At 39.3% G+C, this 19,049-nt stretch overlaps 1 protein-coding gene across 8 annotated transcripts in view; it reads right to left on the minus strand.

The window, feature by feature from the left end:
• The window catches only part of TUT7 (terminal uridylyl transferase 7), a 61,058-nt gene extending 44,084 nt beyond the window's left edge, over positions 1-16,974 (minus strand). For 4 of the 8 annotated variants that reach the window (XM_019423499.2, XM_019423500.2, XM_019423492.2 and 1 more), the window contains exons 1-10: positions 16,841-16,974; positions 15,109-15,659; positions 9,872-10,053; positions 9,444-9,560; positions 8,765-8,942; positions 7,061-7,149; positions 4,850-4,901; positions 3,854-3,923; positions 2,937-3,063; positions 1,024-1,143 (exon numbers count right to left, since the gene is read on the minus strand). In XM_019423499.2, coding sequence (XP_019279044.2) covers positions 1,024-1,143; positions 2,937-3,063; positions 3,854-3,923; positions 4,850-4,901; positions 7,061-7,149; positions 8,765-8,942; positions 9,444-9,560; positions 9,872-10,053; positions 15,109-15,628 — 1,455 coding nt within the window. In that variant the 5' untranslated portion in view covers positions 15,629-15,659; positions 16,841-16,974. Of the gene's footprint in view, positions 1-1,023; positions 1,144-2,936; positions 3,064-3,853; positions 3,924-4,849; positions 4,902-7,060; positions 7,150-8,764; positions 8,943-9,443; positions 9,561-9,871; positions 10,054-15,108; positions 15,660-15,872; positions 16,268-16,315; positions 16,733-16,776 lie in introns of those variants that run through there. The other 4 variants (XM_019423495.2, XM_019423493.2, XM_019423498.2 and 1 more) reach the window with 4 other exon arrangements.
• Positions 16,975-19,049: the final 2,075 nt, after the last annotated feature.

Here is a 19,049-nt window from a genome sequence, read left to right on the forward strand (position 1 = left end):
GCACAAAGAGAGGGCCCTTCAGTCCACTGGGACACAGAGCCGACTGCGATCCCTCTCCGGGACCATTTACAAGGGGCTCATTCTACTTTAGTCTTTGTTCCTAGGACCCAGCAGGTCCTTGTTTAATTCTCAATCTGTTAAGTACAAAGAAAAAACTTTTCCCTATAATCATACATTTTTGCTATGTACCCATAGGTAAGAGCTACTGCCGTAGAACATACTCTCCTTAAATGATGAGAATCCTGGGTACAGTAGGAAGAAAAGTGGTTAAAATACCAAATATGCTCAAATAAGCTTTTCACCAAGGGAGACTTTTTATACAGTAAGTGTACATATAAGATGTTCTCAAGATAAACACTTAGGGTTTAAAAGTGAGGTTTCCAAGAGGATGAGGAACGGTATCTTGACTTTGAGACAGTTTCTCCTTAAATCCTATTTGAATAAACCAATTCAACCTTAATTTATGCAGGAAAGAGTGGCCACATCACTGAATTCTGAATCATCTTAAACACGAAAATATTATTCAAGTGGTGACAATGCTCTGCATCTTGCAGTACAGCCAGCAATCTCAACTCTTTCCTTTTGTTTCACAGGGAATGGGGAATGCAGAGGGCTGAAAGACTAGAAACAGAAAGTTACAGCAACCAAACACTTCATGCAGTCTGTCTGGAGGTGATTTGTAAATTCAAGTATCTAGTCATACTCAAAGGAAGTATGTACCAAAGGATAAATTTAATTCTGGTTGACATTCTCTTGTTTAAAACCCTTAGGCTCATGTGTGTTTCACAAATTAAGAGGGTTCTCAGTTTAGAGAACTATTGCTACCCCTAGCAGAGTATAGGCCAGCATCTTGTAGCCAAATACATTAATATTTCAGCAGTGAGAGGCATGAATGTTCAGACTAGGAGGAAAAATAAATTCATGTCAGTTCTGGTTAGGTTTTTAGATTTTGAAATTATGCGTAAGCAACTGTGGCCCTGTAATAAAATCACTATCACATATATAAGCAAAAAAATGTTATACCCATGATCCTAGATAAACAGGCAGAAGGGGTTCTTTCCTCTGTTGCAGAAAGAAAATGGCCATCAGGGCGAACACATATGGTGGCAAACCTCCTTCTTCAGGGTGATCTATACTGCAAAGCTACAAATGAGAGAAAAAAGAGTAAACGTTCTTTTCTATCAACGTATTATTTACACAATTTTTTCTAACACCTCTAACTTCGGGACACGTGGGTGGCTCAGTCGCTTGAGTGTCTGACTTTGGCTCAGGTTCTGATCCTGTGGTTCGTGAGTTTGAGCCCCACACTGGACTCGCTGCTGTCGGGACAGGGCCTGCTTCAGATCCTGTCCTCTTCTCTCTGCCCCTCTTTCACTTGCACTGTCTCTCAAAAATAAATAAACATTAAAAAAACCCAACCAAACAAACGTGTAACTTCATTCCTGTGTGTTAGATGGTTTACTTCTCAGAATAGAACACCACAATGACAAAAAATAAAACTTCCTCATACTTTTGAAGCAACCACTTACTGTGGTTGAGTGGCAACTTCAAATTTTAATCTCGTTAATTAAACTAATATTTGTTATTTCATTTTTTAAAAAACTTTATTTATTTTGAGAGAAAGAGCATGTGCACATGTGTGCACAAGTTGGGGAGCGGCAAAGAGAATCCCAAGCAGGCTCCACACTGTCAGCACAGAGCCAGATGTGGGGCTTGAACTCACCAACCAACCCTGAGATCATGACTTGAGCCAAGATCAACAGTGAGACACTCAACCGACTGAAACACCCAGGTGCCCGTGTTATTTCATTTTTTGACACCCACGGCAAATCCGCTCACTTGGTGAAAACACTTATATATGAAATCATGGGGTTCCTGGTTGGCTCAGTCAGTTAAGCATCCAACTCTTGACTTCAGCTCAGGGTCATGATCTCACAGCTGGTGAGTTTGAGCCCCAGGCTCTGTGCTGGCAGAGTGGAGTCTGCTTGGGATTCTCTCTCTGCCCCTCCCCCACTCATGCACGCTCTCTATCAAAATAAATAAATATTTTTTAAAAACCCACTTATTAAAGTAATCAAAATGACAGTTCAATCCCAAGTACAAGCCAACTGGCTCTGCTCAGTTTAGTGGTCCCCTCATCCGAAGCTACTGCCTTGAAAATTCACGCATTGGTCAAAAAGATGATTGGGGAGAGAATGTAGGCAAATTCATTAGCACTAACAGGAAAAACAATTTAAGAGCATAGCCTACTTAGGGATGAAGCAGGAAGCAGCTTTCAAAGGATGGCATATTGTAATTATCAACTCACTCGGTTAAGGGTAAAGCAGTCCCCTGTTTATCCCGGACTGGGGCAGCAGGGACTACCTACTGTTACTGTCATATCTTAATTAGTAAAGCTTTGGCTTTTCTCTACAAAGCACCTACCCAGAATCTCCATTTTATAATCATGATGGGACCTTATGTTTTAAGGAAATACTAAATGCTTAATAAATATTGAGATGTCATATTTAAAACATTATAGAAATGTAAGCACGACGAGAGAGTGGCTTCCCTTTCTGGAGTCTCTGGGTACATTATTGGAAATGGTATGAGAAGGTTTACCTCAAACTTTCCTGTGCCTAACAATCACCTTGGGAAACTAGTTAGAATGTAAATTCTTGGACCATATCCTCTGGGATTTGACCTATAAATCTGATTTTTAATAAGCACTATAAATCATTTTGATCTTTTGAGCAATACTGTTATAGTGAAATAGAAATACTAAATTTTCCTTTCCGTAGACATTAAATTTCTGTTCCAATACTCAGATGCCTATTCCCTTCATGTCTATAAATATGCATCCAAACATTTAAGATTAAATTAACCATGCAAAAATCAAAGCATACTGTTTATGCATACATAGTATGTATTTGTGCATTTAAAGAACTCAAACCTACCTTTGCCCAGTACCTAAATGCAATCACCAAAGGAACCAGCTTTGATTCAAGTTTTCCAAGGGCAGTTAAATGGTTTGTTGTCAGACAAGCATTTTCATTTCCTGCACTCACTTTACAAAGAAGACCACTGGTGGGGTAAAGGGTGGGATGGGAGAGAAAAAGAGAAGGATAAAAAGTGTTATGCAGGTATCAGGTATCTTTTAAATGCTGACAACTAATTTATACTGATAATAAAGATCTTCAAAATGAAAATTAAATACTAAATCTTTATGGGTTATTTAGGCCATTGCATTAAGAAAAAGATAGGGCAGCTACTCTCTGAGCGAATTTTATTTTTCAGAACTAGAACTTTGTATTTTCATATACTAAAACTATTTCTGAGGGGAAATGAAAATAAGGAAAATACTGTAAGATGTTTCAAATGAGAGTATGGATTCATCTTTGTAAGAATAAGAGTGTTTTCCCAAGAGTTGGAGGAATCTGCCTAATGAAGACTCATTACAGCCTACAAACCATCCATTTAACGTGGTGATAATGCTTCCAGATGGAGGAAGAGACACACGGGGGAAGTCACACTAATTGTTATTCAGCGCTGCTAAAAATGCTGCTGAAAAGGATGGCAATGTGAGGTGGCTCGATCAAGTGATGATTTGATAAAGTTGTTTTATACTGAAACCAAATGGGTCAAGATGCTTCCTCCCTATACTTCCTTTCAAATAATTCTCTTCTTCTTAAAATAAAACACCTTTTCCTCCTGCATCAAATGCCAAAAGTATAGAGAGAATGCTAATAGTGAGCCTGTGAAATTAACCACATAAGAAGCCTGTTATTCTAGAAACTGGACATGAAGATAATAAAGTACACGTGCTTCTGGCAAGTTTCTATTTAATATATAAACAGCTTAAAGAAATGGAGACCTTTGCTTTTCTCTGCACACCACCACTGGTACCCTAGCATGGAAGTCTGCGTCAACATCAACAAAAGACTCTGAGGAAAGAAGAAAAAAATATTAAGTAGGTTAATTAAATCTTGTTTAAAAGCAGAACTAGATAAAGTACAAGTTGTGACTTAATCTGTTCAGCCTTTTGAAAGATGATTATGAAATAAAGCTGAGATGACTTAAAAAGGAGAACAGTATTATGTACAATAATCAAGTAATCACATTAACTTAAAACCTTCATTTCGCAAAATTCACGTTTGATTAGAAATGACTACATTACTGGGTCAGGACAGGTAAGTGTTATGTGGATCAGGTAATTTGAAATGTGGACAGGACACTGGAAAACAAAATTGCTGCAAAAACTACTAAAATATCTGGGCTCAAAGTACATCTTGGCTGAAGTAAGAAGAAATGTTTAAATGTTTCAGTCAACCAAAAAAGAAGGATGGGAAAGACTAATTGAGATGAGACAGTTTAATGAGGCCTACGGAGAGCATTAAAAACTCAAAGTCCTAAGCTGGACATTACTCCGGATGACTAGTAACCCTAACCGGGAACAAGTGTTTGCTGAGTTATTAATCAGAGTTGGGTTGCATCTGTTTATCGTCTATAAAGCATTAAGTGAAAGAATAAAGCAGATCACACTTTAGTTTTGCCCTCAAGAGTAAATTTTACGTATTTTGCACCTTTTTAGTCTGGGTTTAGGACTCAATCTTTACAAATTGTGACATTATCAGCAAGCTAAAAACTTTACTTACAAAACGGTTATTTTGCATTGTAGAGCAATTAGCAGGACTCCCAACTAGCTAATAATTCATGGGCATTTGCTTTGGTTTTCTGTTTGGATATTACCCAGAGAAATAATTAAAAGACACATGACTTCCTATTTTCAACATCTGACAAATAAGATATATCTAAATTACGGAGAAAATAAAACAATTAAGAGCAAAATATGGGAAGAGTTTGGCCTTACCGCTGTTCTTTAAACATTCTTGAACAAGTAAGAGAACATCTGGCTGAGACATCTAGGAAACAAATCAATGAATACATCACGAATCCATATATACTTCTATCTCACTGAGATAATACAGTCATCTGAAGTTATCCAAAGACCTTTCCAAATTAGAAAGCACACTGCTACCCAAGTAAAGAAATTAATCATGCTATGTGCACACAACAGAGGCATGAGAGATGAGCACCAGATGAGGGCAAGAGACCAGTTACACAGTTAACTCCTGATTAACTCATTCCTGAGGTAATCGGCCTCACAGCAAATATCAAAGACATGAAACTGTTAATATCACCTCTCCTCTAGAAGACTTCTTCAGCCCTGCCTCTCTCCAATCCTTGCTCCGCATAGGAACCAAAACCACTTAACGTCATAAATCAGACCTAGTCATGCCTCTCCTTAAAACTCTCAATGGGTTCTTATTGCCCTTAGGTCACAGTGCAACTTTCCCACGGCCCACAGATCCAGCATGTTGGGCTCTAGTCTATCCTACCTTAATGCTGCTTCTTTCTCTTGGTCCCTCCACCTTGGCTATACAATCATCCCTTCAGCAACTTGAATAGGTCACACCCATACTGATTTAGGGTGTTTGCAAACGCTGCTTCCTCTGCCCCAAACACTTACCCTTTCACTTCTCCACTCTTAGTCATCATTTAGAGCCTAACTTCAAAGGGGACCTTCATGACTACTGGATCTACACATCTCTTGTTCTTTTCTGTCACAGAACCTTGTTCCCCTGCATAGCTCTCATTACAATCAATCGTATAGATGTAATTACTTATCTCCTCCACCAGCTATGAGTTCCATGAGGGAGAAATCCTACCTGTTTTGTCCTCTGGAATCTAGTATAGTTCCTGGCATACAACATGGACTCAGTGAATATTTGCTAAATGAATGAGGAGACTAAAATAACCACTATACTGGTAAATTACTCATCAGAATTTAAGGTTAAAGGAAGAGTAGAATCTATTGGTCAGTTGACTATGTAGCTATAGCAGTTAGGGACGGCAAGAAAGGAGTGGTTGTAAAATAGACATATAGGGTGCTTCCCTTTATTTTTATTTATTTTTTAATTAAATATAATTTATTGTCAAATTGGTTTCCATACAACACTCAGTGCTCATCCCAACAGGTGCCCTCCTCAATGCCCATCACCCACTTTCCCCTCTCCCCCATCCCCCATCAACCCTCAGTTTGTTCTCAGTATTTCAGAGTCTCTTATGGTTTGCCTCCCTCCCTCTCTGTATCTTTTATTTCCTACTTCCCCTCCCCCCTGGGGAGGGGATCCACATATGAGTGAAAACATATGGTATCTGTCTTTCTCTGCCTGACTTACTTCACTTAGCTTAATACCCTCTAGTTCCATCCACATTGCTACAAATGGCCAGATTTCACTCTTTCTCATTACCAAGTAGTATTCCATTGTATATATAAACCACATCTTCTTTATCCATTCGTCAGTTTATGGACATTTAGGCTCTTCCCATAATTTGGCTATTGTTGAAAATGCAGCTATAAACATTGGGGTACAAGTGTCCCTATGCATCAGCACTCCTATATCTCTTGGGTAAATTCTTAGCAGTGCTATTGCCAGGTCATAGGGTAGATCTATTTTTAATTTTTTGAGGAACCTCCACAGGAACCTTCTTTATTAACTAGCAACCCAGGCAAATGGGCATAAGCCATCTGCAACCTGGCCTGGGGAACCACCAACAGATAAATAGATAATCTATGAAAGTGCCTTCCAGGTTCAAAATTCTGAATCATCAACATCTTTTTAAATTACATTAAACCAGAAATCCAGGCTAGGTGTGGTTCTTTAAAAGCACAATTCTTTAACGAAGTAGATGTATAGAAGAGGAAACTCAGGAGCAAGTTGAGCTTTTGGGTCAAAAATGTTTACATATACACACGGTTTAAAATCTGAAATTCTCTGATGTTAGAAAAGTTGACTTTACCAAGATAATTTAACCTTCTTAAGATAACAGAATCTAAAAAGCCCCATTAAGGTAGGCAGAAGAGCATAAAACTTGAAATTTTAGGAAAAAAAAAGCTGCCACCAATACATTTACACTATCTTCAAATATCTAAAACATATCAATACATAGCTCATATTTGAAAAAAAGAATTTCCATACCACTCTGTGAAAATTCCAACATTTCATTTTGTACTTACAATGGCTGGAAATTGAATGTCGATGTTTACATCTGAATTTCTGAAACCTAATCTGCTACAGGATGACCCATATAATCTCAGAGAACAATCTGAAAAAAAAAAAATTAAGTAAGTCATAAATAAAGTGAAATTTCTCAAAAGTCATAACAAAACACTGCTATTTCAGGAATGGAATCACCAATTAAAACTACACATGAAAGAAAGACAGTATTCAAGTCTGGCATAATCAAACTAAAAGGAATCGTTGACTGTCTGCTGTTGTCTTCATTTTTATTTTATGTAACAGGGAAGGCTATACTGTCTGTGGTTTAGCTTAACAGCCACTCTTTTCATGTCAAGTGTAAAACATGTCTAAAAAAATTTCTAAATTATTACTTTTCATTTTGTGCAGAAAATACTATTTGCAATGATTTTTACAATGTGAAAGTCAAAAAGGGCTGCCTAACTTTGTCTCAGATCTATAAACTTGATAGTATATTAAAGAGTTAATGGAAACATTTTACCTTTTAGAAAACATGCATAAGTGTAATTTACTATAAAGATCATGTTCAGTAAAATAACCATAAAAATGACCTTCAGCATAAGGTTACTTTTCAGTAGGAATACTCATTATGAACAAAAAAGCCCTTAACATAATATACTCTATTTCAGAAAACTTTTGAAAATAATTATATCACTGATATTAACTTAAAATGCCAGGCAATAAGCAATTCGCTCTTCAGACGAAGTGGTGTGTGTGTGTGTGTGTGTGTGTGTGTGTGTGTGTGTGTGTCCTGCCTATATTTACATACAGCATTTTCCCTGCTAAGTTTTACTGTTTACTACCATTGTGCCAAAAAATTATTCCTTCTCATCAAGGGATTTTTTTTTGTGGGGTTTTTAAGGTTTGTTAAATCAAGTGATTTCTTTGAGTTTTAATAGTCTTCCGTGACAAAGTACATTCAGTTTTACAATGGAAATCTATGGCAAAAATTATTGAAATTACATATGCCTTTTCAGGAACTTATCTACAATGTAAAGGATGAGACACAGAAATGATGAAACGAACAGATATCTGCCCTTTATTTTTATGAAAGTATACAGAAGCATGAATGATGTACTATATGAATGATTTTTCAGTAGAACAAATAGTTCTATGGGTGATATGGTGATAAATTCTGAATAGTGATTCCAACTCTCACTGTGGGTCAGAATCACTTGTGGAGCTTTCTACAAAATAGTTTTCTCTGGCTCCACGGGGAAAACTTGGAAAATTAACCAACAGCACACAAGATCTATTACAAAATAGTTTTCAGAGCTCATTATAGATGTTGCAATTCTTTTGAAAAGTAGTTAAACAGAACTTTTCTGGTACATCTAACCTGAAAATTACTCAAATGTACTTCTTAACTCAAAATATTATGTCAATTTAAAGACACAGGAAAGTAAACAAATATATGCACAAGGGATTCACAGTGCCCCAATAATATGGGGCATTTAAAGTACCTGTGTACAATGAAATTCACAGTGAAAACAGGTTTAAAGACAATGCACGTAAAAGTCTTTGTTACCTTAGGGAAAAGCCAGGAGAAACAAAAACACACAAAAAACTAAGAGCTTCAGGACACGGCAAATCAAGTTCTGTTAGATGAAAATCGCTACTCGTAGGAAAAATGAATGAGGTACTTTTAGGTAGCTAAATAGAAAAACAAATCTAGAAAATACCTGGTAACTTGTGTTGGAACACATTTTCCATGATACGTTTAATTTCTAGTCTCTGTTCCAAGTTCTCATTGTGTAAGCCAAACTCCTGTACCACTTTGTCAATGGCAATACCAATTGCATTTATCTGGGAGGGTGTAGGCGGGGGTAACGTAGTGAGCAACTCTTCCTCCTGCTTCTCCTTTTAAGATCAATATTGAGATTAAAAATGACTCACACAGTTTTTACCTTCTACCATTCACTGAGACAACACCCTGTAGAATACTCTGGAATTATTTTTCTCAGCTCTCCCTCTCACCTTAGCTGTGTTAGTCTTCATCTCATCAAACATATATACTTCTTTATGCACATAAAGTGATAACAGAAGGCAGGAATTAGGAAAAAATGCAGGGAAAGAACATTAAAAGCAGCAATGACAAATTATTTGCTTTATTATGACTGGTATAAGGGCATATACCTATGTCCTATTATTGACTTCAGTCATCCTGATACTGTTCTGAAAGAAATTCACAAGACTGTCCCGCAAAACATACCTGACCAATGTAAAGTATTTTGGCTAAAATAAATTCAATAATATAGTCATGTTATTAATATCACAGTCTTAAAGAGAGGAAAGTCAAAAGATGACAAGTAAAAACAACTGAAAAGTAAAACATATTTGTTTGGGTTACATTAAAGTTACCTTAATGTTTTTCTTGTGCCTCTTCTCTTTGATATGCTTATGGGCAAATGCAATGGATTCAATTAAAACATCACAAAGTTTGCAGGTGTACTTAGCTGTAGGGTAGTTTCTTGGTCGCTGTAATTCGAAGAGATTTATAGAGACATATATATGTATCTTCCAAAATACAGGCAAACAAAAATTAGCCAGAAATGATTTCCCCATCACTTTCAAAGCTGTTAATATATTATTGTCACTCTTTACTATCTTAATAGTCATTTTTTTGAAGTAACTCTATTAAATCAAACTATCACTTTTATTTTTTAACCTGTAGTCCTTAAATACTAATAACTACAGTAGGATACCTGACTCCTCAAAGCACATATTCCCAATTACTAACACAGTTTAAACCAAGACAACGATTTTAAGTAACAAATAAAAGACATTACCCTTTTGAGCCTGTCAATGAAGTCTCTCTTTAATCGCTCCTCTGCCTGCTGTAAGCCCAGGAGCTCTTTCATTGAAAGCACAGACTCATCAATCACGGGGCCTTCCAAGTCTCCGTCCTGCTCATTTTCCTCATTTCTAGACCTCCGTGGCTTCCGAGGTCTGGATCTCTGCTTCTTGTTTTCTTAAGTTAGGGGGAAAATATTATTGGCAATATTGAATAATACTGCTCTGATGAAAAAGCAGACCGTACATATTTATGATGTAAATCATGTGATTATCAGAACGACATCTGAACACAGCGAAAGGAAAGCTCTTCCATGGATAAAATGCGTGAATATTCATTAACTACCTCATCTGGACACATCAGTCCTCAGGAATCCTCTTTTTGGAACACTGAAAAAGAATCCATTTCAACCAATGTGATTTTTTCATTTCTTCCTGGTGTGCTCCCATACTCAAGCAATAGTAAAAATTATCCTCTGAAGGCAAGCACACCTGGAATTCTAATATACCTAGTATGGCATAATTACAATGTTAATGTATCATATTCTAGTGTGCCTGTAAGTATACTTGCCTTTCCAATGAAAACTATCCATATGTGCTTTCATTTTTTGTAAGTGAACAAGCTCAACAGAGCAAAGGACAACAGGGTATCTCCAAAGAAGTCAGAAATCAACTACATTCTTATCTGGAGTGAAAATCCATCATCTAGTTGTAAATTTACCTTTCATGTGATTGAGCCCTCCTTCCATATTCATACAAGAAGTCCAGGCCAAAGTTTTATTTACTGAGGACTAGTTCCCATCTTATCTTTACTTTCATTTTAGCTTCTTTAAACAGCCTGCACACTAATAAGCACATTTCGAAGAAAAACGACCAGTAGTTGGAAAAAAAGTTTTCTGTATGTACAGACTAATTCATTTAAACTCTGCTGTTAGTTCTACAAGCTTTGTAACGAATAAAACTTTTTTCCTTTTTTTAAACTTACAACTTTTCTATCTGGAAAACTGAAGATGACTGTGGGATTGATCTATAAACAATGGTTTTCAAGAGCTTTGATAACTTCTATCGAGCTCTGAAAATGAAGCTACCAATAATACATATGATCAAAAAAAACTCATTTCCCCAATTAAAATGGTGACAAATGGTTTGAATAATGTTTAAGTGGCTTATCAAAAATTAGTCTTTCAAAATAGAAACATACTGAAAAGCCCTGCATGAACCAATTCCTAGGTCAAGTTTACAGCGGAACTCATTTCTTCTATGGCACTTACAATGAATCAGTTGACTGAAAAAAATTCTGAGTCAGAAAAGGGAGGTACAGGATCTCTAATTTGAAAAAAGCTACTGTGAACAGCTCTAAAGAAAAAGTAGCAAGCATTGTGCTTAAAGTACCAGAAGGTGAATATATAGTGAAATTCTGTGAATAGCTTCTATAGTAGAAGTGGCAATTAAAAGAAATTAAAGTATTAGGACAAATAGTTTCTTTAAAAAGGCAATCAAAATGGACCAAATAAAATACTAAAACGTAAGTATCATTTGCAGACAAAAATCAGTCTACTTTAATACTTAACACTCCTCTACTCCCAATTAATTTATCATAATCTTTTAAGGACAGTGCTCTTGGTCTGCATGAACTTTTTTTTTTTTTTTTTTAAGTTTTATTTTTGAGAAAGAGAGAGCAGGGGAGGGGCAGAGAGAGAGGGAGATGGAAAATCCCAAACAGGCTCCACACCATCAGTGCAGAGCCTGACGCAGGGCTCAAACCCATGAACCGTGAGATCATGACCTGAGTCAAAACCAGGAGTTGGACACTTAGGATGCTTAACTGACTGAGCTACCCAGGTGCCCCGGTCTGCATAAACTTCTGAGACAAGAACTTCTTTTAACTTAGCTGTGTGTCTATTCACATGTAATTTGCCTATCATTACAAGGTCTACACTAAATAATTACATCTGTGATTTCAGTGTTCATAATAAGTTTCTTACTTTGACACTCATTAGAGATTTACACTAATATGTGCAATACCCATTAGAAAAGTCCACATTAGCTTACAAAACTGTAATTGCTATGGAACCCAATTTCTTTAACTCCTCCCTTCTTGATCACAAAGGCTTCTCACCTATTTGCTGTCATTTTCCAGAGTGACTTCAATTTCCCTCCAAAGAGTACAATTAATTCCTTATTGCTTTTTTAAACATTTTATTTTCAAGTAATGTCTACACCCAACGTGAGACTCGAACTCACAACCCTGAGACCAAGAGTCCCACGCTCCACAGACTGAGCCAGCCAGGCACCCCATTCCTTGTTTTTATACAGAGAAGTGGATGGCTGCAGAAATTCAGATGATGATGACAGCAGCTGTCATTACTGAGTATTTTTTTATGCGACAGATGCAATGCAAGCACTTTATGTGCACTGCCTCGTTTAATCCCTACAGTGATGCTGTCATAGATGCTAATGTTATCCCCATTGTACAGATGGGGAAAATGCTGGCCCCAGAAAATAACTTGGTTCAGGGACACATGACTAAATCAAAGTTAACAGGATTTGAAGTAAAGATTGAAGCATGGATGGAATTCTGAAATCCAGCCTTTTACCTAACAATGTAAGAACTGGAAAGAACTTACTAAAATCCATATCCATTCACATTTAGAACAGACTGTAACTGACAAGACAGTATCACCTTCTGAACTGAGTTTCACAGGACTGCATGGTAAAAATAGCAAGTAAAATCTCATTGACGGGAATCTTGGAAGGATAAAGCTGGGTACTGCTAAAGAGTTCCCATAATTCGAGGAAGGCAACCTAGCTCATCTCATGTGTCTTGTAACATGAATTCTCTATATACGCTATTCCAAGTCTCCCACATTTTATTTGCATATGGCCCATTATTCCATTCACAAAGGACATGTGTATTTGAGTGGATATTTTCCAGCTAAGATCACTAATGGCATTATCCCAAATACATTACATTGGCAATCTAGGATATGTGAGGGATGAAGTACAGGGCGGTAACGTAGAACTGAAAGATAGAAAATAAGTATTAAAAAACAAAGCAACTCTAAGATAATTTTCATTATATCTTCTCACATCATTTAATGAGACCCTTGCTTATTAAGACATAATTCTGATTCAAGAAAATTTCAGTCCCTTTAACGAGATCCTTTTTAGGATCCTGAGTGCAGTGCAAAGTTTATACTTCAAATTGAATTTCTCTCTACAGTAAGCGATTTTATACCACAGCTTAAAATTATTTCCTTTCTGAAGATTTCCAAGGGCTAGAAGCTGAGCAGTCCTTCATTTAGCAAATGTGAAAGAACATACCTCTTTTTCATATGGAGAGAATATGGGGGTTTGGGGATTGCCTTCAATTAAAAGGATAATAAAAGTATGTACTTCCTGTTCAAAACCACTTAAAAGCAACTTTTTTGGTTGCTTTTCAGACTAAACAAGAATACATATATGAGGCTTTCAGTCTGTTAACAGTCCCTATTAGTATTTGTCTGGTTGCAAACTTTCGTTCTATAAATCTTTTGTTTCTATAATGCTACTCAAGATCAACTTTTTCTTTTAAAAAACTATTGGTAACTAAGTTAAAATGTCCATGTCCTACCTGGACACAGTAATACAAAAATACTTAAATGTACACAGACTTTTAAAAAGAAAAACACAAATCAAAAGTCAAGAAATTATCAGTACATGTTCCGTTTCCCTCTGTCAAATTCAAGGTCCAGTGAGGCCGTTAATGGCCAAAGCAGCACAGTACTCAATTTCAGGTTCACTGCCTCATCTACCACCCAGCATAATCAGTCTGGATAAGTTTCACCTTGCCAAGCCACAGCTGCCTGCTTTGCAGAATTGTGATTCTACCTTGATATATCACGACAGAGCACTGCATCAGACACTTCCTTCAAGTTCTTTCTAGCATCCTTTCTAGCTTCAAGATTTATGAGGCCAAGAGTTTCTCTCCTGACTGATTCCTTTGTAACACCTCATTCTGTTTGTACTCTTTGATACAAGGAATTTTCTCTTGCTTTTCCTACCTTAAGAAATATAAAACGGCACCTTTTCTCTCATTTAATACTATCAAAAGACCCTCTAAAAATAAGTGACACTTTCTCTGTTAAGTATTCTACATGTCCAGGTCACAATATCAGATGCCTTACCAGTAAAATACAGAAATGTAAGCTGGCCACTGTGAGATAACATGAAAGAAAAAGGCCTCTGGACACCTAGGATTGTGCCAATATTGCCTAGATGCATTTAAATTTAAAACAAACAAACAAACAAACAACTTTAAAGTGCTGGCCAGTTTGCCACCCATTCTATATGGTCACTAAAAAAAGGCTCCCAGCCAATAAATTTAAAAGCTCATTTTTCCAAGCATAATTGGCATTTTCAGACTAAATACTGTTTTACTTTTTCCTTCATATTTATGAGTTTATTTCATTTCAGTAATTATTGTCCATTGGATAATTTTCCTGTTTATAGAAATTATGGCTACATGGACAAAATCTACTATCCACCTTTGAGAAAAATGTATAAATAATCACTTTGGGGCAATTATTATCAAGCACACATGGCCCTTAGAAATGGGTTTTGGTTCTACGGAAACTAAAAGGCAAAACTTATCTGTATTTCTGACTTTCGAAACTTAAAAGTGTCCTAGTCTGTTTGCTGTGCAGCTCACTGTTGAGCAAAGAAAAAAAAAAAAAAATCCTGGACTATCCTCCTCTGGAGATCGATGCTCCCTCCAAAAGACATATAATCCTCTGAGACAGGAAATCTATGTGGTCTATATTGTGTATTTACATCGAGTAAGATTTTTTTTTTTTTAGCTTTATATTCTGTCATTTATATTATGGACACATTCACTATTCAAATACAAAATTACAATACATAATTTAGAAAATACATATACACCACTCAGAAAATATGAAACAGTCCCCAGGGGGATATCATCACCCTCTTCTGTAGAAAGCACCAATGGGAAATATGTTTACCGAAGGAAAATGAGCCTCACGGCACAGTAAACTTTTAAAGAGACCAATACATGCAATGTGTTGAAGCTGCCCAAATGCCACGATTACAGTTCTTAAGAGTATTCGCATTAAATAAGCAGAGACTATGAAAAATTGGAACTGCATTGCTGAAAATAATAAACCTCATTTGGATGACAAAGAAAAGATACTGCGACTTTGGGCTTGTCACTTGACAAGTTGGAACACATTACCAGGGCTTCCTGCTTCCATTTCTGACATGGTTTCTAGGCTTGTCAAGTCTTTATGAAACAGTCGTCTTACAGTTCTGCAGCCTCGTCCATCCTGCCACCTATATCCATCTTCGCTTTCTTGAAAGGAGTCTTTTCTTGGTCGGTTTAGAACAGGAATTCTAGGTCCCGGTTTGAATTCCCTCCAGCTGTCTGAATTACCAGCAAGTTCATCAGAGAGCCATCTCTTACTCTGATCTTTGTGGTTGTCATTCATCCAAGCGGGCTGACTGTAAATTGGGTTTTTAAATGCATAGGGATTGCTGGAAACAGCATATGGTCCTTTTCTGGGGGTATTCCCATAGTTCCCTGGTGTTAATTTTTTTTTTGGAAGGCCTTTTTCCATTTTACTGCTATGGCCTTTAACATAGTCATCCATTATTAAATAATCTTGCTGGGGGTGAGCCCTTCTGAAATCCTCATCATCTATAGTTCCTCGGTCTTTAGCGCGTTTCACAAAATAAGGTTTTGCGGCATCTCCCATGGTCTTTGACTTCAGTTTTCTCACTCTGTACCTAGAAGAAGACATTTTGGGAAATTATCAAACCATAACAAGATATCATACCAAGCATGTGAAATACCACACGTTTATTGCACAGGTGCTCAAAAGTCTGTAAGAAACTCTTCCTTTCCTAATTTCCATCACATCCTAATAATCAGCACATTACACCAAAAGTTGGGAGGCTTGCTTGAGTCCTATAATAGTCTCCATGAAAATTAGTACTTACTATTTAACGTGACGATTACATCTGTGACTAAGGGAAGCTCCCTACAGTCTTGAGAACTGCAGTATAAACAAAATGTTACTCACACCAAGTTGGTTGGCTTTACCTATAAAACAAAAGCGCTCCTCCACAAAACAAAACAAAACCCTCATCCCAAGCCTATGCTGTTAGAAAGCTCCGGAAACAGTCTTAAAAAAAAAAAAAGTTGCCAATACTTTTAAGTGTTATACAAAGTAACCGAAACTTTCTGTGAACGTAGCTCATCTCCTCTCAGCTTCACTTTTCTGTCCCTTCTCCGTCCTCCAGGGAAGGGCTTCGGCTCCCCCTCACTACCACTATTCAGAACCACAGGCTTCGGTCGCCTGGGCTAAAGAGGGGCTCGCTCCCCAAGAGTCCCCTCTAGTGAAAAGGGCTGGGTTTCCCACCAAGAGACAAGTCCAGCTCACCTCCCCAGTCCTCATTCTCTAACCCCAACCAAGTTTGGTTTGGTCAAGAACCGCATTTCTCCCTCTTCAACCCCCCGTCTGATCGCCCCACCCCCGATCTGCCTCAGTTTCCACCCTTCGAGGCCGGAGGCAGAGAAAGAGGAGGCGTCCCCGCACTCCTGGCCACGAAGCCACCTCGGGGACCAGGAAGCAGGAAGTGACCTGCCTCCTCAATGGGGTTCCGGGGTCCCCCCGGCCGGCCAGGGGGCCGGGGTCGAGTGCCTCCACCCAAGTCCCTGCTTCTCCGGCGCCGGCAGGGTCTGACACAAAGTGAAGATGCGGACTCGAACCCGGGAGCTCAGTCCCCGCCGGCCTGGGGGCTCCCCGGTCCTCGCAACTGGGGCGAGGAGGCCGGCGGGGGAAGGAGCCAACGTTTCTCCCGGGCCGGGCCCGCCCTCTACTCCGGAGACGAGGGAACCCACCGGAGACCCACCCCGGAGGCGAGTCCGGGAGGGACGCGGAGAGAAGGCGCCCCGGAGCACTCACCACCTCCGCCGCGGTCCCCCGCCTCTTCCTGTCCCGGCCGGGCTCCCTCTCCGTGTTTTCCTTCGGCCCCACTTCCGGCGCTCAGCGCTGTCTCATTGTGCGCGATTCGAAGCCGGCGGTGCCCCCGCCCGAGCGCTCCGCCGCGCACGCCGGAAACGCGCGCTGCGCCCGCAGGGCCGCCCGCCGCCCCGCCCCGCCTCCGCCCCGCCCCCGGCCCGCCCCGCCCGCTTCCGCCGCCGCCGCGGTCGCGCGCACCCTCCGGGGCCCCGGCGTCGAGTCTGGCCGGGGTGCCCCGCTCCGCCCCTCCTCTCCTCTCCCGGGGCCGGCTTCCTAGGCCTCGCTAGCACCCGGGAGGCGCGGGCGAGCAAGTCTCTTGTTCTCCGCGGGAGGCGCGGAGCCCGGGCGGCTCGTGCGCCGGCGGCTCGGCTTTGCCCCTGGATGCTCTTGGTTGCGGGCGAGTGCAGGGCAAGTGCAGCCTGAATGTGAGGCCTTGTAGCGCTCTTGCTCTTTTTCTGACGATTAGATTCAGCGAGGTCTTAGAAATGCCCGCATCTGAGCCGTTCACCCAGATCTCAGTGTGGTCAAGGGAAACGCTTCGCTTTTTTCTTAGACTGGCTACGAATTTGTTTTACTGAACAACACAAAACCGTGTTTTCGAGAGTCTGTGTAATCGCAAAGGATGATCCGAGAGAACCATGCTCGAAATTTTGAAAGAAGAATGCACACCTGGCATTAGCAAACAACTCGGGGTTCCTTTTCTTTTCTTCTTTTGACTGTGTTACCTTCCTCGCTGTCTTGTTCTAAATGCTTCGAAAGCCTCGAACAACTAATAAGATCAGGGAGTGTTGAGAAAATTTGACAGTTTTGGTCTCTCTGCTTTTTAGGAGCATTTAAATTTAAATCCATGAGATGCTGCGGAGCAAAGGTCTTAGAATAATAATGGACACATAAGCCCTGGGTATTGTCAGGCACTGTTCTGAGGGCTTTACAAATATTAACTCTAATCTTCACAACAAGTCCTCCAGGAAAATACCATTATGCCCGTTTTAAAGATGGGGAAATAGTATTTATGGTAAAGTAAAGGGCGCTGCTGGAAACCACTTAATGAGGCAGAGTCCTTTATTAACTTCTGTCTATGCTAAAGGTGATTTAAAACGTGTTGGTGCTACTTTTGTATAATGCCTTATCTAGATGCTTTGGGGTCTGAACAGACGTGAGAATCTAGCCAATAATCTGTCCGACAGGCAGACAATGGCCTTTAATAGGGTCTAAAGGGAGTGTAGTGATACATGAATACATTTATTATGGGACAGTAGCGTCACCACACCCAGTTGAGTAATTTTTATACAAAAGACCTGGTTGGGGAAAATTCGGCCTCAAGTGTCTCGAGTTCTACAGGATCACTGGAGGATACATCCTTTAAGAATTTAAAATATTTTTTATTTGCATTCTCTTCGATGTGTTCCCCAATGCCTAGCATCCATTCTGAATGTGCTTTCGAGATTTGTCTTGAGGGTAAATGAGGCTCTCTCAAATGAGATGCGATACTAATAAAAAGATAATGGCAACATAGCTCTTTTTGTCCATATTATACTGCAATGGGGATTTAAATTAATCATGAGGATCCTTAAAATCCAGTTGTAAAGTTTGGTTTGATTCTTCTTTGGTTGTCACTGTAGGGAATGCTGAGTTTCTCAGAATCTTTGTGAGGATTGTTTCTTGATCTAGACATATCTGTAGCAACTTGAAGCAGAAATTTTGGGGGCGGTCTGGTTCAGGGGATATTAACACTGCTCCGTATGTTAGTTACCATGTATCTTCTGTCTTCAACCACATGCCTGACATTGTGATACATCTTGACAAGTCAACCTTTAACACACCCAGGGCTGGTGTTCTTTTTCTTTGCAGCCAGGGAGTCAGAAGTTCAGGGTTTGTGTTCATAGCTTTGTAGGCCAATTTTTTTCCTAGTGTGTTTTATCTACTTTGTTCAGGGAACTGTTGGCTCCTTCAAATACATCTGAAATCCAGTGTTCTCTTGCCATCTCCACTACTTCCAACCTGTTACCACCATGATTCACGGCATTGCTGCAATCATCAGCTTTTATTTTTGCCACCCTTAATCTCTACACGACAGCCAGGAAACTGATATTTAAAATCTAAGCCAGACTATGGTTTCCCCCTCAAGACCCCTCAGTGGTTCCCCATTTCT

This window comes from Panthera pardus, unplaced genomic scaffold (assembly GCF_024362965.1).
Source record: "Panthera pardus isolate Hobbes unplaced genomic scaffold, ASM2436296v1 HiC_scaffold_20, whole genome shotgun sequence".
Lineage (NCBI taxonomy): Eukaryota > Metazoa > Chordata > Mammalia > Carnivora > Felidae > Panthera > Panthera pardus.